Raw genomic sequence first — 25,249 nt, forward strand, 5'->3', positions numbered from 1 at the left:
AACTTTATTCTTTTTAATCATTTTTATTCCACATGTTCAACTGAATTTCTGTAACCAATGTAAACAATAAATCATCTTGAGTCAATCATTGTTAAATAAATTTTATCAGATGATTATACCATCATTACATTTCATATTTGTCAATGTGGTAAAATCTGATTGCTACCTTCAGACACTTCAGCTATATCCATTTCCCCCAGTCACTTTGCTTTGCATTTTCCATTTGAACTTTTAGAAACACATTCCTCTCACTTCTTGCAGCAAGTCATTTCACTCTTTCCATTCAGTCACACACCATTGATGGCACCTGGCACCATGTTAATTTCCAGCTACAGCGAAGCTTCCAACCTTTCTGTAATCATGGCAAATGTTGATTCGTCCTCTACATCAAAATTAACATATTTTGATGAAAGCAAACAACATCGCGTCATCGTTTTCGAATCAGCTTGCCTTCGTGGTTCACTGAGATCGATTTCATGACCATCACCTATTTGAATTATAAGTTCCATCAATGAAGTACTTGGTAAACTCCAAATGTCGTCTCTCCACTGATGGCAAAAAGTTTGCAACGCAAGTATCGGTTGTCAGGAAAACGCCAAGTCTCTCTTGAAAAGGCGTGCTTTCGTTTATTTGAGCTAGACTGTGCTGAATGGCTGTTTCGTCACAATGGTCTCTCTCTTGGCCAATGACTAAGGGTTTTCCTTCATATGACACATTGGTTTACGTAGTGTATCCTTTATTTTGAAAGCGACGATTTGCTCGTAGTTTAAAATTCACCAATGAGAAGGACATATATTTGAAGAGACGGACCTGACCATTAAAACAATGTATGTTTTCGACCGTCGATCGAAGAGATAAGGAGGGCAAACCTGTCAAAGTTGATCGATTTCGCATGTTATAGGCGATCAGAATGTGGGTTAGGCATTTTTAATCACACTTTTAAGCAATAGAAGACACAATTAGCCTAATTACCTTCAATAGAGATAAAAGAAAGAATAAAAGTTTACTATGAATCAAAATACGAAATCGACAACCTGACCCCCCCTCTGCTAAAATCGCCGCTAGCGTCAAAGTTGGTCAGTGCAAAGCGACTCATTCCGGATGGAGGTCACATATAAATGTGTGTGTGTGTGTGTACAGATCGGCGGCAGCTAGAGGCAGCGTATGCGGTTAGCGGTCATGTCCCTGAACCAACACGGTCAGCGATGGCGTGAGCTGGGGCTCTGTCCTTCTCAACAACATCATGAAGAACCTTGTGCTGACCAACACTGTGTGCGGCCGCCTTCGTCAGGGCCGCTGCTTTCTGTGTACTCTGTGTTATTATTGATTAGTGCTTTGTATGGTTAGTTACTGTTGGTAGCCACTCCTGTCTGTGGTTGGGTGGTTTTGTGGTGGGTGTGTGGATCAGTGCTGTTGTTATGGTTTATTTACTGTTTAGAAGCCACAACTGCTTTCTATGTTGGGGGTTGAGGGTAGCATGGGGGGGGGGGGGGGGGGGGGCAGGGTATGTGTGTTTCAGTGCTGTTGGTTTGGTTCATTTATTTTTGTAGCCACACCTTCTATAGCAAAAAAAAGGGTTGGGGGGGTTATTGTGTGTGTTCAGTACTGTTATAGTTCACTTTACGTTCGTTTTGGGCCACTTCTTTCCATGTACAGTGTTATGTTAAGGCTGTAGTTATGGTTCAGTTTTACTGTGGTAGAGTCCCTGCTTTCTGTGGTTGGGGGAGGTTTGGGGGATATGTGTGTGTATTTAGTGCTGTTGTTATGTTCAGTTCACTTCTGGTAGGCCATTGCTTTCTATGGTCAGCATGAGATTTTTCCGACTACAGTTCGGATTTTTCCCAGAGGCCATTTTGAGATTCGCGTAAAATCCGTTGAGAAAATTGAGGGGGGGGTGAGGTTTTTTCCAACCCACAAACGTTGTCCAACCGATGGACAAGACAGACCCACAGCATTTCTAAAATACCCCAAGTTTGATAAGCAAACCAATTGAGAATAAGTGTTCCATTGCTCCTCTGTCATCATTCACTATCCGTATTTTTGGTCAGGTATTTACAAAACTCTCTCGCGGGCTTTAACACTTGCAAAGATACCTGATTTGCGATCGCTTCCATCATGACAAAATAAAAACTCACAAAGGATTAGAGAATTTTTGCAAATTTTGCATCAGAGATCGATAAAGAGTGAATATAATTGGAACTGGTCTGGCAAGATGAGATAGGAAAACAGAAGTGAAAGAACAAAAAAATAACTGTACAGACAGCTACACCATCACAAAATTGACATAACCAACCGCGGCAAGCCAAGTGTGATTGTGTCAGATTGTTGGGTGAGCTCTTCATCTAGGTATGGAAATCTGTTTTCACATTTGCATTAAAAAACGGAGTGTCCTTTTCTAGAACCAAAGTAAAAGCCAATGGACTTTCTATAGTTGTTTACCCGATGATTTTTAAAAAATAAAAAGGAATGCTCTTTCGAAAAGCGTTGGTTTAACCCCCTTGAGATGCATCCATGGACTTTCAAGCACCAAAGATCAAAGTCAGAAAAGTTTCCTAACGGTCGATTGAAGTTGTTCTAAAATGCTGATAACGAAAGGCGATCCTACAAGCACGCATTCATATCACTATGAATAGCACGCACCGCCGCACATGCACACACATGCACTCTATCACACACACACACACACAACTGACATGTGACGGGCACGCGCACCATCACACACACACACACACACACAAACTTTGTCGCGAACGCACAATACACGTAAAACTAAACACCATCCCTGTCAAGAGCCACAGGCCGTGGTACATCATTTGACCCTCCTGTTCATTCAGCCAAAAGCTGCCACATTTGGCACTGTATGCATCAATAACATTGTTTGTATTAAACAGAAACTTGTAGCAACATATTGACCTCAGCCTTTTTCAACACGCCCAGCTTCTGTACAGACATTTAATGGCAAGAAGTCAATTTATTAGATTTGAGACCTATAGCCGGGGGCCCAGATTACTAAAAGTTACACACTCACCACAACACACAAGCTGAATTGAATGCGCATGCACGCACACACGCACACACCACTACACTCATTGAAAAAAAATCACATGAATCATTCACATAAACACATACTCTGTTTTTTTATTTATCTCCTCATCCTTCACACTTGCACAAGTGCACACTATTATTAGGAGCGCTCACACAATCACACAGAGCTTAATAATATGCCACTCACACACACTCTCTCCGCACACACCACACCACAAGGAGGTTGAAAATCAACACACACACAAACACACACACACACACCCAGAATTGTTAGGAGGCTGTGCCACTTAACTTTCCAGCAGAGCTATTTATTTCCAGATTCATGACTTCCAGGAGCGACTGCTGCTGACCTAGATTCCACTGGATGAGGGGGGTGGGGGGGAAGGGACGCTCGCGGGCTCTTTGTTTTCTTCTATGTATCCACAAGAAAGTGTATTATTAAAGTGTTTTCTTTCACATATTCCGTGCACAGTCATTTTTGTTTGCTGTCCATTTTTGTGTAACATGATTCCAGTGAATGTAACTTAGTGGGTGGTCGTGTGATTTACAGATTACTTCCACTTTGTTTGTGTTACATCCAGTTTATTTGACCTAAGTGTGTGTGATGCCGACAAAAATGGATTTGGTGCGTAGCTCAGCTTTGCTGACTGGACAACACACCTTCCAGTGAACACCATGAGATGTTTGGATTATATGTCCGTTGTGTGGTGAGCGGGTTCTCAGAAGAGATAAAGATAGGGGTTGAATGCAAGACTTTGTGCCAAGTATCTTCTGAACTGTTTCATTTTTTCGGTCTAGATGTTTTCGAATGATGAAGAGGGCAAACATCCCCATGCATTTGTATCAAGTGCTACAAAAAAACTGATAAAAATGAAACCATACTCTTGGAAATTCTCAGTTCAAAACTGCAAATGAAAATGTAGCACTTGACATTGACAGAATGTCAGAAATCTGGACAACTTTCGATCCAGATCTATCTTTGATCAGTGCACAACATGCTCTTTTTCATCACCAAAAAGTCACCTGGTCCATATCCCGAACAAAGAAAAAAAAAAGACGATCTCAACCCGAAAAAAATGCAACGGAGCAGTTTTGATCCGTCTGACCCTCTCTTAGATACCGACGACCAGTGTGTCAACGTCATTTTGTCAGTCCACATCAACACCATCAAGAAAAAAAACAAGAACACTGTGCCAAACTCATCTCCAATCACAAAACCCAAAAAAAACACCTGTCTCTCACTGACGCAGCTATATCACCATCGCACAATTGCAACTCAAAACGGTTGTATGTTGACTCAGAGGATAGGATCTCAATAAATTCTCCTCGCTGAAAAGAAGAAAAGTTATACACCAATCTATCACTAGGAAAATGGTTAACCACAAAGTGCTGATATAATAAACATACCTACAGAAATCATCTTAAAACAAAGGATAGTTTGCCTCCGCTACCTGTGCTCTGATTGGGACATTTGTATGCATATCAAAAGAATAAATAGGTAAACCTATACATTTTTGGAAAGTAGAGTGATTGAAGAATCAGATAAAAGTAAGAAAAAGCTGTACCTTGTAAGCGTTCGAGAGATATTCCACAGGATATAAACAACAAATTTTGCAAACGTGTTTCCCTTCCCAAAAACGCCAACCACAATGTTTATAGGTATTTTCACATCTTTTATAGAGTCAAAATCTCAAAATGGCATTAAACTGTGCAGAAAATGTTCTGGCTGCAGAATCATGAAATGAATATAACTGAAACAATGAAATTATAAGCACTGTATTATTTGTTTGAGACCACACCCCCACCGACGCCACGCACGCGCACATCTACAATACTTTATGCAATCACAGGCAAAAACAGAAATAAATGTTTTCTTTTAGCTCATGTTGCTTTCAAAAGCAGCAAGAATGCTTTAAATCAATTAATTTCCAGTTTTCTAGCTTGATTTGGTCAAGAAATCACAATAGGACCCATGCCTAACCCACTTTACACCCTCCCCCACCCCCATCACCCCACCCCCCAGTTTTTGTGGCTGGAGACACAAAACTGAATGAACAACAAGCAAGCCAGCATGCCCAGTGTCAAAATAACAAAGCCGTTTTCCACCCAGAATCCCTGTCAGCAAATGAATCATCACCTAGTGACAAGGTCCACTCATTTCCTGAGCTTTGTCAACTTCAGTGTCACTCATTGTTTACAAAAAATACGAAGATCTGGACTTATAAACTCGGTCAAGTTTGTGCAAACACAAGCAGGGAGGCAGTAACACCAGAACGAGGCAGTTTTACGAAGGCTGGCGAGCATAGCTGTACGATGTCGGACCTTACGTAAACAGAGCCACGATCGTGGCCCATCGCACTTTACCAGGAAAGCCACGATCGTGGTCATCGCGCTCTCCGGGTTAAGTCAGGAGACAAATCAACAGTCAGATGCAAAACTGGAGGTCAGCCAATAGTGTTGAAAAAAGCCACACAACCCCGCAAATCATCTGCCATGGCATCATCTCCTCTGAAGAAAAAACGGTCTCAAATTATGCAAAAAATTAGAAAGCACATCTCAGGGAACCAGTAAAGAAGCCATAGTAAAACATTCAGGGGTCAGAAATCAAAAGATCAGCTCAGAGCCACAGACAACAGATACTGCAAGCTGCTGGATGTGGCCCCAGTGAAGTGACCAAAAAACAATGGTCTGCACTGAGAGCTGCCATGGGGTTAAGCTGGACACAACACAGGATACAAAAGAGGTTTTATGCCAGTCTTGGTGTGGAAGAAGAGGAAGGTGCAGAAGAAGCATTGTTTGGGGGAAGTAAGAAATAGAAAAGGCAAAACTCATCTTTGTTGATAAGAGGGAAGACAGAGGAGGAAACAATAGTAGGATAAATCAAAGACATTCCCAAAGATGGTAGAAAACTTATTAGACCAGTACGACAGAGAAAACAAGTTGACATGGCATGATGAAGAATACCGCAGGATGAGACGTGGGTAAATATTGGAGGGGACCATGGAGGGGGGACATTCAGACTCATGCTTCAAATTGCAAATCTCCACCAACCCCAACTCAAACACAACACGTGTCTCCTGGCCATTGTAGACTGCAAGGACAGTCCAGACAATTTGAGAAGAATCTTAGAACCCTACAAAGAACAGCTAGCTGCTCTGCAGTCAATGACATGGCGAAACAAGAGAGTCAAAGTGACACTTGTTTGGGGGACTATGACTTTCTCCTCCAAACTGTATGGACTGTCAGGTGCTCAGGAAATACAGCAAATACAGCAAATACAAACACTCCAAGCAGAAAAATGCCAGCCTGCACAACAATGTAGTCAGGGAGCCTATTGTTGACATAGAACTTAGCCAAGTAGCTCCCCCATACCTGCACATTCTCTGGGAGTGGTCAAAAAACCACCATTGACCTGCTGGAGGGGGAGTGTCATTCTCTTGACAAAAAGATAGGAGAGTCAATAGCCAGCCAGGAAAACAGATAGACACCGACTCAGCCTTTTCTGAGTTTGTAGACAAGCTGACACAGATCCAAAGTGCTGAAGAAGAAAAGAGATTGCTAGAAACTAGGATTGTATTTAACGAGCCTGAGGAGACAGTACACCACTCAGTGATTTCCAAAAACAGCAGCGTGAGCTAGCTGACTATGGTAGAAGAAAAAGACGCAGACATTGAATATCTCAAGACACAACTTGGACGTTCCCACACCTGGCTGGCCCTGTCACACAACACTTAGATGCTGTACTTCAACAGCATAAAATACACAGACAGGCATACCCACGGAGCATCATTCATTGGAAACCACTGTCACAAATATCTCAAGCCAGAAACAGTAGAACACATCAGTGACAGTGTAGTCAACAAAACAGGTGAACTGACTCAAGACGCGGACATAAACCCGCATTCACACAAACATCTCACATCAAAGACCCTTGACAGACAGTGACGTTGACACACTGGATAGTGACATCAAACAGTACATGTCTTTCTTCCGCCAACAATTCCCACAAACACGCATCATTCCCAAGCAACACATCCTAGAAAATCACTGCATTCCCATTCATTCATTCTCACGGTTTTGGCCTGGCACTACACAGGAACAAGGGGGTGGTGGCAACACACGCAGTCGTCAGTTTCACTCAAAAAGAAATGTATTAGGGATGCAGTCACAAGATGACAAACTACGTGTCATCATGCAAGAGCACATGACTATTGTCTCCCCCATGCTTCAGCAAGTCGTACCCCAAGGCAGGAGAATCACGGCACAAATCAAAAAAATAAAGAATAAAGAAATTTCAGCCCTGTTCTTTTCTCCACCCTGAATCCCTCCCCTCCCGCACACACACATTGTAAGAAAAAAACAAGAAAGAAAAAAGTTTAGTGTCACACTCAACTGAGTGGATTACCAACTACAAACAAGGATTCATACGGATTTATAAGTTCAGGTAGGAATGTATTTTATTATTTAGAACTTACAAATGCATGTCAGTACGTTACATTGTGATTATTACTAAAAGCATGGTATCGTCAAGGTGTATCTTTCAGAATGACCATATGCATGTCGCAAGCAAAGGCACACATACCTGACATGCAAAACATCTAGTAGGCGCAAATCTCTCTCTCTCCCTCTCTGTGTGCGTCTGTCTTGTTTCGTGTGTGTTCCTCAGTTTGAACAGAAATGTTCGTGTGCTCGCTAAGTTTTGTACTGCTTGTACACTGCCTGTACAGGCATGAGATTTTTCCAACTATAGTTGGATTTCCGACCGAAAATTGGCTCCAGAGGCCATTTTTGAGATTCGTGTAAATCAGTTGAGAAAATCGGAGGGGTGGAGGGTGGGGGTGAGGGTTTTTTTCCGACCCACGAAGGTTGCACAAACATTGTCCGACCAATCGACAAGACAGACCCACAGCGTTTGCTAAAATACCCATGTTTGGATAACCAATTGAGAATAAGTGTTCCGTTGCTCCTCTGTCATCATTCAGCTTATCCGTATTCGGTCGGAATTACAAAACTCGCTCGCGGGTTTCACGACTTGCAAAGATACCTGATTTCGTTGATCGTCTTCAGTCATTGACAAAATGAGAAAACTCACAAAGGATTAGAGGATTTTTGCAGCAGAGATCAATAAAGGAGTGAATAATAAGTGGAACTGGGTCTGGCAAGATGAGATCGTGAAAACAAAGTGAAGAATATAAAAAAAAAAACTTCACGGTAGGCGACATCATTCACAAAATTGACACCGCGGGCAAGGCCAAGTGCGCGATTGGTGTCAGATTGTATGGGTGCAACTCTTCAGTCCAGGCACAGAAATCTGTTTTCACATTTGCATTAAAAACGGAGCGTCGTTTTCTAGAAGAAAAAAGAAAGAAAGAAAAAGCCAATGGGCCGTTCTATATTGTTTACCGATGATCTGCCAAAAATGAAAACGGAATGCTCTTTCGAAAGCGTCGTTTGTTGACCCCTTGAGAGGCGATCCAGTGACTTGTCAGAGCACCAAAATCGAAGTCCAAAAGTTTCCTGACGCACTGTGAAAAGCACGCACACGCGGACATACACACACATGCCGTTGATCACACACACACACACACACATGGCACAGACATGTGAGCACACGCGCGCGCACACACACACACACACACACACACACACACACACACGCACGCACACACAAACTTGCGCGCACGCACAGATACATCAGTGCGCGCGATCTCCATCCCTGTCAAGCCACAAGGGCCGGGGTACATCTGCTTGACCATCTGTTCAGTCAGCAGAAGCTGCCAACCTTTGCCACTGTATGCATAAGTAACATTCAGTGTTGCTATTGAAACAGAAACTTTGTAGCAACTTATTGACATCAGTGCCTTTGACACTTCTGTAGTACAAACAGTTCATGGCAAGAGTCAGTGTATTTAGATTTGAGACCTATAGCCAGCCAGATTACCAGAGTTGCACATGCACGCACAGACACAGAGCAGAATTGAATGCGCGCGTGTGCGCGCACACACACACACACTTTGAAAAATAAAAAACAAAATATATGAATGCATTCACATATACACATACTCTTTTTTTTATTTTATCTCTCTCTCCCACACTTGCACATGTGCACACATAATATTATGGCGGAACACTCACACAATCACACAGAGCTTAATAATACGCACATACACGTGCACACTCACACACACTCTCTCTCTTTCAAGCACACACACGGAGATTGAAAACACACACACACACACACACACACACACACACACACACACAGAGAATTGTATTTAAAGCAATGCACATATATGCACACATACAAACTCGCACTTTTTCCTCTCACCTTCCCCCCTCTCTCTCTTTCTCTTTGTCCCTCCCTCTTTCTGTCTCTCTCTCTCTTTCTTGCATATACACACAGAGTTGTATTGAAAACAAACACACACACACACACACACACACACACACACGGAGAGAGGGATCCATTGAATTTGAAAGCAGTGCATACACATGCACAGATACAACTTGCATTCTTTCCTCCTACCATCTCCCCTCTCTTTCTGTCTGCCGCCCTCTCTGTCTGTCTCTTGTTTACACACAGTTGAATTGAAACCACACATACACACATGTGTGCACACTCACACTCGCTTGCTGTCTCTCTCTCTCTCTCTCCCTCTCTCTCTCTCTTTCTCCACTGAACACACACACACACACACACACACACACACACACACACACAGAGTCCATGTTGGGGAACTCTCAGCTGATCTGCTATTTTCAGCCGAAGAAGAGCAGTTGATTTCAGAGGGAAAAAATTCACTCCCCAACATGATTTTCTGAGGTACCCCTCCCCTCTCTCTTGAGTCTCCTACCAGTGCTGAGGGAAGGGGGTGGGGAGGAGGGAGGGTATGAAAGGACTGTCAATGACTGTGGCAACTTTGGCATTGAGCCAAGACACTGACCACTAGCTCCAGCTGAGAATCCTTGACTGCTGAAAGTGATATAACCAGTCACAGACCCACCCCCTCCTCCCTCCAGTCATTCTACTTCCCCCTTTCTTTCCTCAACCAACACACATGCCTGTCAGTGGAACAGAGACTACAGCTGAAGAGAACAGATGGTCAGTTATATTGGTACAGTGCAAACTTGTGTGCTAAGAATATTTTCCTTGAAAACACACACACACACACACACACACACACACACACATGAGACACGATTTTGAAAATCATGCTCCCAAGGCTGACTTTACAGGTTTGGAAGCAAAAACACTTCAGTTTAGGAAGAATTGGACTGATTTTTTTGTCTTCTGTGGGTTGGAATACCTCAGCAGCATTGGTGGCCCGCAAGTGCAGATTTTATGGTTTGAAATTGAGAAAAACCTTCAGCTTCAGGGGGCTTCACCCCCAGACCCCCACCAGGGGCGTTGCCCCATGGATCCCCATTGGGGGCCCCCCACCTTTCAGACAGTCAATCACAATATCCCAATCTCATGCCTGCTGTAGGAAATTAAACCTACTCATGTTTGGTATCATTAAATTTGTCAGAGAATCACACATCCATTCACACCCATAGCGCCCTTCTTGTTGCATTCTAACACAAAGTATTATTTTTTAAAATCACATAACCCTGTTTCTGACAGTTTGTCAGCAGCAGCGAAGCTGTTCACAGCTGTACACACTGCCCATGTAACATGCACTCCGCTGAGAATAGTGCGAAGTTAGTGGTGCGTGTATGTGTATGTGTGTGTGCTTGTACAAGTAAGTGTTCATCTCTGTGAGTGTGTGTATGTGTGTGTGTGTGCCGTGGAAGCTGCGATACGTAGACTAGAAATGAGTGTGTGGAGGAGGGGGGTAGAGGAGGTGCAAGGTAATGTGTGTGTGTGTGTGTGTTGGAGCTCATGTACGTTTATATGTATTTGACTGAGCTTTCATATCTGTGAAACTGCATGTTTGGTGCATTTCTGTTATACATGTGTGGGTGTATGTGTGAATGTGTGTCTTCATGTTTTACATTTATTCGCTTATTTATCACCATTGTTGTCTTATTTATTCTTTTTTTTTTTGTTTATCATTTTATTAGCATTACTATTATTATTACTACTACCTTTTTCTATATTATAATTATTATTTATTTATTTATTTATGTAAGCTTATCTATTATTTATTCCCCCGTTTTTTGTTGGGTTTTTTTGTTTTGTTTTTTTCCTCAAGGCCTGACTAAGCGCGTTGGGTTACGCTGCTGGTCAGGCATCTGCTTGGCAGATGTGGTGTAGCGTATATGGTTTTGTCCGAACACAGTGACGCCTCCTTGAGCTACTGAAACTGAAACTGAAAACTAGTGGTGCGGCAGAGCGCTGCCCCATATCACCTTTCCAACATTTCGTGCTCGCTCGCTGTTCCATCCCTCTCCCCTCCGCTGCTTCGCGCCAAAACTAAATGGGCTGCCTTGTGCCGCCGTGTTGTATTTAAAGCAATGCACACATGCAAACTTGCACTTTTTCCTCCCACCTTCCCCCCTCTCTCTCTGTCTCTTTGTCACTCTCTCCCTCTCTGTCTCTCCCTCTCTCTCTCTTTCTTGCATATACACACAGAGTTGTATTGAAAACACACACACACACGGAGAGAGAGATCTATTGAATTTGAAAGCAGTGCATACACATGCACAAATACAACTTGCATTCTTTCTTCCTACCATCTCCCCTCTCTTTCTGTCTGCCTCCCTCTCTCTCTTGTTTACACACAGTTGAATTGAAACCACACATACACATGCGTGTGCGCACTCAGCTCACTTGCTGTCTCTCTTTCTCCCCTGAACACACACACACACACACACACACACACACACACACACACACACACAGTCCCATGCTGGGGAACTCTCAGCGGATACGGATCCAGTATTTTCAGTGGAAGAGCAGTTGATTTCAGAGGGAAAAAAGTCTCTCTCTCTCACACACACACACACACACACACACACACACACACTCCCCTCCTGCAGATTTCACTTTCATGATTTGCTGAGGTACCCCTCCCCTCTCTCTTGAGTCTCCCACCAGTGCTGAGGGAAGGTGTGTGTGTGTGGGAGGGGGCAGGGGTGGGGTGGGGGGGGGGGGGGTTATGAAACCACTGTCAATGACTGTGGCAACTTTGGCATTGAGCCAAGACACTGACCACTAGCTCCAGCTGAGAATCCTTGACTGCTTGAAAGTGATATAACCAGTCACAGACCCACCCCCTCCTCCCTCCAGTCATTCCACTTCCCCCTTTCTTTCCTCAACCAAGACACATGCATGTCAGTGGAACAGAGACTACAGCTGAAGAGACCAGTTGGTCAGTTATATTGGTGCAGTGCAAACTTGTGTGCTGAGAACATTTTCCTTGAAAACAACACACGTGCACGCGCGCACGCGCGCGCGCACACACACACACACACACACACACACACACACATACAAGATAGGCCCCCCAAAACCTCTTAAAAATTACTAATTTCTTTTTCGGCTATGGGGCTTTGCCACCCTGGACCCTGGCCAATTTTCAGTGGAAACTCTCCTGGGCAATTCCCCAGCCTCTCTCTCTTTCTCTGTCTCTGTCTCTGTCTCTGTCTCTCTCTCTCTCTCACATGGGGAGGGGGGTATGGGTGTGTGTGCTGTGGAAGCTGGGATACATAGCCTGGGAATGAGTGGAGGAGGGGGGGTGGGGGGGGGGCAGGATAATTTGGGAGTTGGTGTGTGTGTGTTTGTCAGGGCTCGTGTACATTTATATTTGTTTGTGCTTTAATATATGTGAAACTACATGTTTGCTCCATATCTGTTATGCATGTGTGTGTCTGTATGTTTTACATTTATTTGTTTATTTATTATCTCTTTTTTTGTCTTTTGTTTTTCTTTTTCTTTTTTTATTATTAGTAGTAATGTTATCTTTTCTTCATATTTAAATATTCATTTACATCTTTATTTGTTAATTAATCTTTTTTCTGCTTTTTTTTCATATTTAAATATTGATTTACTTCTACTTTTTTTCTGCTTTTTTTTCTCAAGGCCTAAGCGCGTTGGGTTATTGCTGCTGGTCAGGTATCTGCTTGGCAGATGTGTGTAGCTTATATGGATTTGTACAAACGCAGTGACGCCTCCTTCAGCTACTGATACTGATCAGTGCTGTTGTTATGGGTTCAGTTTACTGTTGGTAGGGCCGCTGCTTTCTATGGTGTGTGTGTGTGTGTGTGATCAGTGCTGTTGTTATGGGTTCAGTTTACTGTTGGTAGGGCCGCTGCTTTCTATGGTGTGTGTGTGTGTGTGTGATCAGTGCTGTTGTTATGGGTTCAGTTTACTGTTGGTAGGGCCGCTGCTTTCTATGGTGTGTGTGTGATCAGTGCTGTTGTTATGGGTTCAGTTTACTGTTGGTAGGGCCGCTGCTTTCTATGGTGTGTGTGTGTGTGTGTGATCAGTGCTGTTGTTATGGGTCCAGTTTCCTGTTGGTAGGACCGCTGCTTTCAGTGGTCAGTTGTCTCTTTGTGTATATCTCTGTTGGTTCATGCTGTGTTAAATGTTTTAAACTTGGTGTTAATTTTATGAGGCCTGAGTGAGACATGGATAAACTGATGTTTCTAATGTTGTTTGAACTGACCTTTTGACATTGTTTGGGTTCTCTTCCACTGGTTTTATGAAGTAACTGGTGTGTAATGACCATTAATTGATGTGATGTGACTGGTGTGTAATGACCATGACTTGATGTGACTGGTGTGTAACCATGCACTGATGTGATGTGACTGGTGTGTAATGACAGTGGATTGTTGTGATGTGACTGGTGTGTAATGACCATGAATTGATGTGATGTGACTGATGTGTAATGGCCATGAATTGATGTGATGTGACTTGTGTGTAATGACCATGAACTGATGTGATGTGTAATGACCATGAATTGATGTGATGTGACTGGTGTGTAATGACCATTAATTCATGTGATGTGACTGGCATGTAATGACTGTGACTTGATGTGACTGATGTGTAATGACCATGACTTGATGTGATGTGATTTGTGTGTAATGACCATGAACTGATGTGACTTGTGTGTAATGACCATGAACTGATGTGATGTGACTGGTGTGTAATGACCATGAATTGATGTGATCTGACTGGTAATGACCATGAATTGATGTGATGTGTAATGACCATGAATTGATGTGATGTGACTGATGTGTAATGACCATGAATTGATGTGATGTGACTTGTGTGTAATGACCATGAACTGATGTGATGTGACTTGTGTGTAATGACCATGAATTGATGTGATGTGACTGGTGTATAATGACCATGAATTGATGTGATGTGACTGATGTGTAATGACCATTAATTCATGTGATGTGACTGATGCATAATGACCATGACTTGATATGATGTGACTGGTGTGTAATAACCATGAATTGATGTGATGTGACTGATGTGTAATGACCATGACTTGATGTGATGTGCCTGCTGGCTGTGTGTACAGACATGCCATGTCGACAGCCAGTGGCCCCAGGCCGTGTCGCTGTGGAACCCAACAGCTTTGTCCTGGCCCCTGGGTGTTCCATGGTCAGCCTTGTCCTTCTGTCTTATTGTTTGTGTTGTTGTCTTAGTCATGTCACTTTGTCTTGGTTTCTGTGCTGATTGTAGTGGTTTTTCTTCTTCTCCATCCCATTGGATCTCATTAATATTGAATTACATACAGATATATATGTATGTTCCTAACTATTTTGAGCTAATATGAAATTATGTATATCTTTATTATCTTGAGTTAAAATGGAATTATATGTATGTGCTGTATTGCTTGTTGAGTGAAGCAGGCCAGCATGACCCATTTGCAATGCAAGGCCATGTTCAGCAAAAACAGTTTTTTTCCCAGAAATTGCATTATGACACGCACGCACACACACACGCACACACACACACACACACACACACAGAGCACAAAAAAACCAGAAGAGCAACAAAATGACATTTACTGGGATCGTTAATCATTTAACTCAAGAACAACTAAAATAAATCACAGACCTAAAGTATCTTTGAAATACTATGAATAAATGTATTGCTAAGTTAGACTGTGATCTTGATCGGGTGCAATAACCGAATGGTTAAAGCGGTGGACTTTCAGTCTGAGGGTCCGGGTTTAAATCTCGGTGGCGCCTGGTGGGTAAAGGGTGGAGATTTTTCTGATCTCCCAGGTCAACATATGTGCAGACCTGCTAGTGTCTTAACCGCCTTCGTGTGTATACGAACGCAAATGATCAAATTTGCACATCAAAGATCCTGTAATCCATGTCAGCATTCAGTGCGTTATGGAAACAAGAAAATACCCAGCATGCACACACCCCGAAAATGGAGTATGACTGCATACATGACAGAGTAAATAAACAAAACAGTCATACACGTAAAATTTACATGTCTGAGTGTGTATGTGTGTATGCCTGAAATCTGATTGAATGACACAGGAAACGAATGATGAGTGCCCCGTGGCAGCCATCATTCAGCTCTGCCCAGGTAGGTAGCCTGTTGTGCAAATGACGCCATGTTTATAAAGCGCTTAGAGCTTGGTCTCAGACCAAGGATAACAGCTGTATAAGTATCCATATCAGTCAATCAGTCTACACAGTAGCACATACAACACACACACAAGCACACACACACACATTTCATCTGTCATCAGAATAAAGGATGTGTGCTTGCAGTGTGAATGTGTATGTATGTCTGTGTGCCATACTGTGATGTTATTCCATGAAGCATTGTGAAGTGTATGTCATTTCTGGATGTTTTGTGTTCCATTTCCAGAAAGTGATGGTGGCCATGAGCCCCTCTCAGCGGGAAGTGGACCTGGTGAAGACTAGAAAGGAGGTGGTGGCCGTGGTTCGGTTCCAGCATGGGGATGAAGTGATGAGGCAGAAGTATCTGAGGTGGGCTGGTGTGAGGCTGAAATGTCAGATGTATTGTTTTAGAGAACAGTGTTATGGTAAAGGAAAACAAATGCAGGTTGAGTTTCTGCTTTAACTCTCTCCATACGAACAGCGAAAGAGAAGGCGTTAACAGTGTTTCACCCCAATTACCACCATCAAAATATTGCAAGCGGAAGGCTCTTATACTGAAGAGGTGAATGTTGACAAAGAATGCCACAATTCTGACAATGGAAGCAAAAGGTTGGGTTATTGAGACACCCACTGGACATCCGAGGGGTCTGTGTAGAGGAGAAGAGAGGACTGGCCATATTGAGTGAGTTAAGAAGGTGTCAAGCATGTAGACTGATCCATATGCACTTTGCCACATCTGCAAAACACACACAAAAAGAGAGAGACAAAAGGTTGACAACTCTTCTCTTATGAAATGACTGCAGATGATCTTTTAAGATATATTTTAAGCATGGTGGCGAGGTTGTGTGGTGATATATTTATTTCCTCTCTCTGTTATTCTTATTAATCATGGTTAGAGTAATTGCATTGCTGTGATTGTTGGGTGAATGTTCCCATGTTTTCCAAGAATCTCCAGAATCAACAGAACTCTCCCACTGTCTTTTAGTTGCTCACCACATTTTGTTAATGACTGATGAAAACATGTTTCAGTTTGTGTGAATATTACACAGCTGATGATTATTTGAGTAAATGTATCAGGTAAGTGAACATTCACAATAGTTCTATTTATTTTCTGTAGTCAGAGAGCTGGTTAGTTACCTTGACCTTTGTTTTGACCTTTGCCCCCAGGGCGTACAGTCGTGAAGGCGGGGGCGACGCCTACTCATGGCAGGCAGCATTCAGACAGCCCTTTGCCAACGAGGCGCAGGACTCCGTCATCCTGGAAGGTGATGATGAGGATGTGCTTACTTACATAGTGCCTTTCCTCACTCAGAGACCAAGCTCAGAGATGCCAACTGTTACAATTTCGCCATATTTTTTTTAATGCTCGATCGCTGTTTGTTCCGATGTTATGTCAACATCAAAATTGTTCCGACGAGTTCATTTTCGACTACATAGCATAGTCACATGCTTTCCTGTCATAACATTACCCAGACACTCTAGACCTGTCGATCACGAGGCCAGGGCAGTCACTATTAAACTTGGTCTCACATGATGATGCTCAGCTAATCACTTGCATGTTTACATTGAAACAGCATTGAGTGGACTGATCAGCTTGATTTGCCCGACAAAAGAGAATATGCCTAAATCAAGTTGCATCTTGGTCAAACAGTGTCTGTGCCCAGCGGATTAAGCTAAAATATACATTTAATTACACATACTTAACTGTGACTCGCTAGTGCAGACTCCAGCGGGGGTCTGACATTCCTGTCCTGTGCAAACTACTATCCGCCTATGTGGAGAAAATGAAAGTAGCTACGGCCGATAACCTCCCGGAAGTAGGTAACCCTCTTTTTCCGGCAGCCATCATGACTCCTGTTCCTGTTCTCTTCATGCGGCTAAGTTTTTTTTGTATTTTCTGTCTCTGTCGATTCTCTGGCGTTCTTGTTTTTCATCAAATTATGTCTCCAACCAGGTCACATAATTACATAGCTTGATTGTGCGATCGCGCTAAAATTAAGGCGCGATCGTAATCGATTCGCTGACACTCTGGGCCCTCTACTCCTGGCCCTCTCAACAACGCCAACCCGCCCCCTCCTACACCTCTGGTGACTTCTAGAGCTTTGTTGCCCCACACTCAGGTCAGTGCTGCCTTTAATGCCATTTTTATCGATCTGCGAACGCACTCGGCGCAATCCGTATTTTCTCGGCCCTGCCAGTCGTCAGTGCACGATTCGACCTCGTCTATCTCTTTACCCATAAACACAGTTGCACCAATGGAATGTGCCACAATCCCTTTGGGGAAACAACACCATATGCTTGCTTTGGATCTGCACGCTAGACTGGGCCCTATGTACGATGCGTCCGGGGTGGCGGCTGTGACATCGGATCACACGACCCCCCACCCAGCATGCATTGACCATCTCGGATCCAATGGCGACTGAGGCGCGTAGGGATGCCCTCCCTAGGGGACATGCTCGCCCATACGCGTGCATCCTCCCCCTTGTCCAGAGCACCCGATCCAAGGGAGGCAACCCCTGCTTCAGCACCCTTGCCGGTGACCGCCGCAGTTATTTCCCTTGCACCGGCACTGCTCCTTGCCTACAGTGCGGGTGTGTGCACGGTCCCACCAAGCTATGCGGTGATGACCCCATCTGCTACACCGCCGATTGCTGCTGTTTCCCATCTACTAATGGCGTCTCAGCAAGCTGCTCAACCAAACAATCAGCAACTCATTGCTAACTTGCTGCAGCAATTATGCACCACTCTGCTTCCCGGTGCCACACCTTGCGCCTGCACAGCCCCTCGCCCACACAGCAGGTACGTGCACAGCCCATTGAACTTCGGCAGTGCTGGATTCTTCTGCCCCATCGCCTGACTCTGCTGTTACCCAGACTAATATCGGCACTTCCACGTCGGAGTGCCTCTTGATAACTCGATACTGCCACTCAGCAGTGCTCGGGCTGATCTTGTCTATCTCTTTATCCGTCAACACACAACAGCTGAACATCGGTCCTCTCGCAGGAGCTATTCACAAGGTTGGACCGCCGTTCAGCTACAGGGGGATGCACATCCCACGACAAGCCGATGGACTTGCCACCCCCTCGTCCACGATTCCCATAACACTGGATTACAGCGCCGTCATGCCACATGCCCCGACCGTCTCGATCCCGATGGCGACCGATTTGGGTAGGGATGCCCACAGCACTAACGGACATTATAATTATTCCCCTTGCGGCCGTATTCACCTGTGTTGGTTACGGTGGCATCTAACCATGGACTCACACACGCAGCATGACACTCCTCCCTCTACAGCGAGGAAACGTCACACCAGGGGATATGTGCTCTAAAGACACCATCCTTTTTGCCAATTATCGGCACCAAGGGAGGCAACTCCGCATTTGTAACCTAGGCGGTTGACGCTGTAGTTACTTCCGCCGACACAGCACGTCACTCCTTCACTCCTGCCCCCCGTGCTGTTCACCAACGACGTTTTTTCGGTTTCTCATTGGGTCCTGCTGCCCATTCATGGGCTTTACACAACTTTGCACAGCAGCTGCACCTTTCTTGCTGTTTCTCAGGCTATTGGCCACTGAACTTTTGGGTTCTTCATCCCTCACACAGGCACACAGCCCTCTGCAGGCAACCAGTCCTATTACCATTCTCTTCTTATACACAATAACAGGAAATACATCACAATATTTCCCCTTCTATTCTTTTTGATTTATTATCAAAATCAACAACAACGACCAACAACAACAAACAAAAAATAGAAATTAAAAAAGAGGAAAAAAAATGTATGTGTATATATATATATATATAAAAACAAAAACACACACAAAATTTTATATATATATATATATATATATATATATATATATAAACATAAACAAAAACAAAATCACAACAACAAAAAAAACACAAGCAAGCAAACAAACAAAAAATAAATAAATAAAATTAAAAAATTATATATATATATATATATATATATATATATATGGTATCTTGCTACATTTATACAGATTTCTATTTACACTTATAGATGTATACTTATTCCTCGGTATACACATGTGTGTGCACTTACGGGATAGGTTCATACGACTTTCATATTATCATATACAGTTATATTTCTATCTCTATTCATTGACATCTATTCATTGAGATTCCCTACATAGCATTATAGGCACACTTGCATTTGCGTCATTCTGTTCACAACGCCCATATCTCTGTGTGTCTACATACTGGCACTTTATTCATATGTTTATGTACATCTCTTATATATAGGTGCATACATAGATTCCTTTCCATTACTGATTATGCACACTTACCCATTTACTTGGGTATATCTGTGCATGCTACACATATGCTTATACAGCCGCTTATTTCTTGTGACTCTATCTCTTGTCATTGGCATATTCCTGACATCATCACTTGAGTTGATGGAAGTTTATAATCCCTTTGCACATATATGTATTCATTTTCATAAATTCATCCCTACCTTGCGTAGGACGACTGCACTCACAGATAAAACTGCCTCATTCACGCCTGAATGTATGCTCCTTCACATATCAGTAGTGGCTGGTCCTTAGGGACCCACACACACTCCCTTCCCACCCACAGGGCTAAGGTTGCCCTCTCTTGGTGCAAGGAGGGGCAAGGCAACCCAACTCATTTGCCTACAACAATCACCCACAGGGCTAGAGATGCCCTAACCTGGTACAAGGAGGGATGAGGCAGTCCAACTTAGATGTGCCAATCGGACACACATGCCCTTCATTCCTTCCAAGTTTATAAGGCATCCCTTCTTCCCCCCCTTGCCTACAACAACCCTTGGTTTGCACCACTGTGGTTGTGACAACTGCTCCACACGGGCCCTACATCCTAGCCAGCCCTCCCATGAAGGAGTGTCTGTCTTTGCCTTCCAAGTTTTAGCGGGCCCAAAAACTGCCCACTGGGCAGGAGACAATCACCCTAAGTCCATCTCTTCCACTCCTCATAGTAGCAGAAGGCCTGGGTAATAATTGTTTTCTTCTTCACTTGGGAGAAAGGTATATTGACGAGGACAGATGCGTCTCACAAAGCACAACGAACCGTTCATTAGCCACAAGGGCATACCTTTCTGCCCACTCATACCAGCACGGCAGATGCCGCATTCAAGCACATTAGTTTGCCCCATCACCTTGCTTGAACAGAGATCCAGCATCGATGTCTCAAACAATTGGCGTTTGAAAGCACTTTCTGCACTTGGTCTTCCCTGCCTGATCCTTTCAGCCTCAACACACAACCACTGCTGTGCTTACAGATGGGCATTCCTTCTCAAGCACTGTATTTCCAATGAGACACTTCCAGGGGTTTCTAGCCTAGGCAGGCTATCCCATCATGGAGCCCCAGTCTTCAGTCAAGGGCCTGTCAGAGGATGACTTTGTTGTCACTTTGGAAGCAAGCACCATGTCTTTTAGACACACGGTTGCACCACAAGACCCCGTCAACTCCTTCCGGCTTCCTTACATTTCAACATAACCTGCATGGTGGACACCTTCATCCCTCAAGCACACAGCAGCTGTTTCCTGATTTACCCATGCTGATTGGTGTCCTCCTTTGACCAATATATGATAATCAGTTGTGTACGACAATGACCATCAGAACAGCAGAGGAGGCAACTGCTGTCCCTACTATTCGGGCTGGAATTTGATTATACAATTTCTAGTACAGAGTGTTTTGCCCAAGTTGCATCCCCAGTCCCTCAATCAAGAGGGCCTTAGGACTCACCATTGGGACGGATCCCAAAGGCTAGTTAGGCCCAAGGCTAGAGCACTAAGTCCCAGTGCAATTTGACTTCTAGTCTGAGAGACATAGTCCTTCATGAAAGACTAAGCTGCAAATGACTTCCCTTTGCAATTAAGAAACCACTGATAATACAGCTCTCACTTTGCTGTTGGCCATACTGAAAACGTATGTCAGATCAGTGATTTGATGTAAATAGCCAGTACAACACATCTAGAGCCACTTACCTCCCTGCCCCCGCCCCGCTCCATCCCAGACTCAGTGCGCACCACACACAGCCAGAGAGGCCTGTCATGGATCCAGTCCCCTTTCCCATTAAAGAACCTTCAACAAAAATTTTTCTTCATGGAAACCCTCTTCCATTAGGAATTCCACCACGGAATGAGACTCAGTGACCTGCGGGCGCATGAAGTGCACTCCCACAGCCTGATCCATTGACTGCCGACAACTTTCTGTAGGTTGCTCCAACATGCCACACTCAGGTAGAGAAGCCACCAAGCTTTCCGTATGCCCCTTCATAATGGTACCTACCTGGGCAATTACACAGCCCTGTCCCAGAGAACCAAGGACCTCAAGTCTGTTGTTGCCAAATGTCTGCCATTCTATGCATAGGCAACATGTCAGTGCTGTCTTTTTTTGTCAACGTCAAAAAAGTGGCGTGGGGAGCGCCCATCGCCTGTCAGCTCGCATTGAGAAGCTCTACAGATCTGGCTGTCACGCCTAAGGCAAGCCCAACATGGTGGGCTACCTCTGTCTCATGCCACAGTTTCCTTCAAACACATATATCGGTTCCACTATCGGCCCACAACCGATGCGGAATCATCAGATCAAACCACATGTGTACCTCCTTGCATTGACGCTCAACCGTGCTCAAGTGAGACAACCCTATAGGGTACATGTTTCCTTCCCTTCCTTTGATTCGGAGGGCTCTCAATAAAGTGTGGATTCAACACACTGGCTCGATTTTCTTTGCGCTACATTTATCAGCACAGCTGTGGTCCACAGACCTCTCCCACAATACAGCTGTGGACCTCAGTCTTCTTTGCCCGCACCAATATCCTTAGGTGACACAGTACACTGTATCTTCATCGAATTCTACTTGAGGGATGTCATTGCTTTAGGGATGATGGCTCAAGAGGCGTTGCCTCTGCGGTGGTCACACAACAGGCCATTGCAGCGCACTGGCGATAGAACAGACGAGCCCTCCACCTTGTCATGCCATTCTGCACTAGTGGATCACGGTTTGCCGTAAAAAGAGGGCGCTAGTCAGGGGGGCAAAGGGGAGGTTACCTGCTTCCGGGAGGTTATCGGCCATAGCTACTTTCGTTTTCTCCGCATAAGTGGATATCGTTTGCACAGGACAGGAATGTCAGACCCCTGCCAGAGTCTGCACTAGTGGGTCACGGTAAGTATGTTACTTAAATGTAATTTTAGATAGAAAATTTCCTTTTGCTGATGTGGCTCGAAGTTCAAATGTTCCTACCAAATTCAAAATGTTCCTACCAAACTTTCTGATTTTTCCAACAAACATTTGACAGGGGTTGCCATCTTTGCAAGCTCTTAGCGATTTACAAACATAAAGTCATTTGCACAACAGACTTCCTACCTGGGTAGAGCTGAATAATAGCTGCCATTTGGCATTCATCATTCGTTTCCTGTGTTGTCAGAAGGTGTGGGAATGCTTGTCACTTGGTTTGCTTTGATTTCTGGCAGTCTTGGGCTTTTGTTTGATCTGTTTTCCTCCAGTTCAACACTTGATGTTAACGTTTTGCCATGGTGGCTGGTGCCAGTGATAGTGATAAGAAACTCTAGGGAGAGCAGGACAGTAAGAGGTCTTCAGAGAAGAAGCCTCCCTCAGTCAAGTGTTTCAGCCCTTAACTCCTTACACTCTAAGGGGGCCAGGCCGTGACTCCTGGATGCCCTTGTATTGCCACCTTTTCTTTTTTCTTTTTTTTTTGTGGTCCTCAGCAGGTTTGAACCCACGCCTCCAGGGTGGTCGCCACTTCAGGACTGAATCACCTTTTCTGGCAGACGTTTTAACCACTGGGCCATCATACACCTAGTTTGAGTAGGGAAAATTTAATCCTTATGAAGTTTACTTTCATTCCTCCTCAACCAGATCCAGCTGGAACTCTTTTCTGCTGCTTCTGCCATTGCCTTGAGAGCCCATGTCCTCTCTGCCAGAACTTGACAGCTGTTTCATGAGGCTGTAGGCAGATGCGCCCACAAACCCTCTTGCACCAATCTCTGTGGCGAGGACTTTGGCTTGGAAGCCAGATTCTCTCAGGCTGCTGGCTAGACGAGCATACTTCTTGGTCCTGTAGATGTGGGCTTCCTCCATTCTGCTTTCGTATGGCACAGTGAGCTCAATCAGAATCGCTTGTTTCGTTGCCTTGGAGTGGAGTACTTGTCAGGTCTCATGCCTCTCTTGCTGATGATTTCCAGGTGTTTCTTCCCCTCTGGTAGGTCAACTATTCATTCCCAATCTTCGGCACCATCAAGCAGCCCATGCTTCCATGCTTTGGAAACTTTGGATGCTGTTCCTAGCCAGACATATTATGTAAATACATAAAGCCTTTACTGGATGAAGAAGAAGAACAGAAGTGTCTGGGTGTGGCAGTTTGGGTAACTGAGGTTGAACAGTGTGGGAGAACTTTTACTTGATGAAGAACAGAAATTAAATTGATTTGTATGGATGATTGGGCAGCAAAATATAAAGTTGAATGACAATTGAAATACACATTACTGCTTTTAAGAATTTGTACAAGTGGATGTTTGCATATTTTAAATTATTCTGTTTAAAGTACTTCAGCAGGAGTTATAAGAATTTCTGATGATTAATTTGGAGTTAGTTTTCATATTTTCAGTTCATTGTTTCTTTATGTATGTGTTAAATTAGAACGGCTCTTTTTCGCATGCAAGAATGTGATGTTTTTAGTTCAGGAACTGCCATTTAAGAATTTATTATTATTGTAAGTTTATAGTAGTGTTACTTAATCAGAAATGGTGTTTCTTAAAATGCATTTTTTGTGTGATAATACAAGTTGCTGTGTTACATTTTATTCAGTTATGATATGTTTTAGTTTTTGACTTTTAAGTTCAAACTTTGTCATGTTCCTGTTTGTACATGTGTTGTATATTAATATTAATCCTTTATTGTTATTAATGAATATGATCACTATGTGTTATGGTACTGGTCCAGGGAGCAGCATTGTGGACATGCCTGACGACACGTCAGCATTCCTCCACCAGCTGGGGTCGCTGTGTGTGGCGCTGTTGGCCCAGCCACACCCTGGTCAGCAGGGGACCTCCATGTCGGTGAGCTCCCTGCTGCACACACCCGCCACTCATCGGGACTCCGCCTCCTCCCTCCCCACACACGACACCACCTTTCCTCATGCCAGGTGGGTGTCAGGGGTGTGGTGCTGATTTTGTTGTCTTCACCAGTGGCGGGGGGGGGAAGGGGGGTTGCTGTGTGTGTGTGGCCTGTTGAGTTTTTTAGTGTGCAGGGCGTTTCTTGTTTGATTGTTTTGTCTTTTAAAACCTTTTTTTTTCCCCCATATGGTCTGAAATTTGAAAGGGTGTCCAAAATTGAAAGCTGTCTGGTACTCAGATTAAAACTTGTTCGTGCCTGTTAGCAAACACTGACCCTGAATTGCCTTCTTGGTTGTCCTCTTTCACCTCTTGTAATGTTGTAGCTCTGTGTTTGTGTGTGTGTGCAGAGAGGACAGCCGTCATTTGGATTCCACCGGTCAGTTTCTGGTCCCTGGGAGACCGGACGATGACAAGGGAGACTGGACAGTGAAGCCAGACTTCTTGTCCCTGACAGGTAATGATAGAAATAATAATGAAAATAGTAATAATGATAATAATGCATATTGACACTTACATCTTCCAG

General features: G+C 44.0%; 1 protein-coding gene across 1 annotated transcript in view; it reads left to right on the plus strand.

Annotated features, from left to right (window-relative positions):
• Positions 1–7,420: 7,420 nt before the first annotated feature.
• Positions 7,421–25,249, plus strand: part of LOC143300352 (centrosomal protein of 192 kDa-like) — a 49,387-nt gene continuing 31,558 nt past the window's right edge. Inside the window, exons 1-6 of the mRNA XM_076613961.1 lie at positions 7,421–7,489; positions 14,520–14,602; positions 15,836–15,957; positions 16,756–16,853; positions 24,554–24,755; positions 25,074–25,180. Coding sequence (XP_076470076.1) covers positions 14,522–14,602; positions 15,836–15,957; positions 16,756–16,853; positions 24,554–24,755; positions 25,074–25,180 — 610 coding nt within the window. The 5' untranslated portion in view covers positions 7,421–7,489; positions 14,520–14,521. The remainder of the gene's footprint in view (positions 7,490–14,519; positions 14,603–15,835; positions 15,958–16,755; positions 16,854–24,553; positions 24,756–25,073; positions 25,181–25,249) is intronic.

Source organism: Babylonia areolata, chromosome 26, assembly GCF_041734735.1.
Source record: "Babylonia areolata isolate BAREFJ2019XMU chromosome 26, ASM4173473v1, whole genome shotgun sequence".
NCBI classification, from domain to species: domain Eukaryota; kingdom Metazoa; phylum Mollusca; class Gastropoda; order Neogastropoda; family Buccinidae; genus Babylonia; species Babylonia areolata.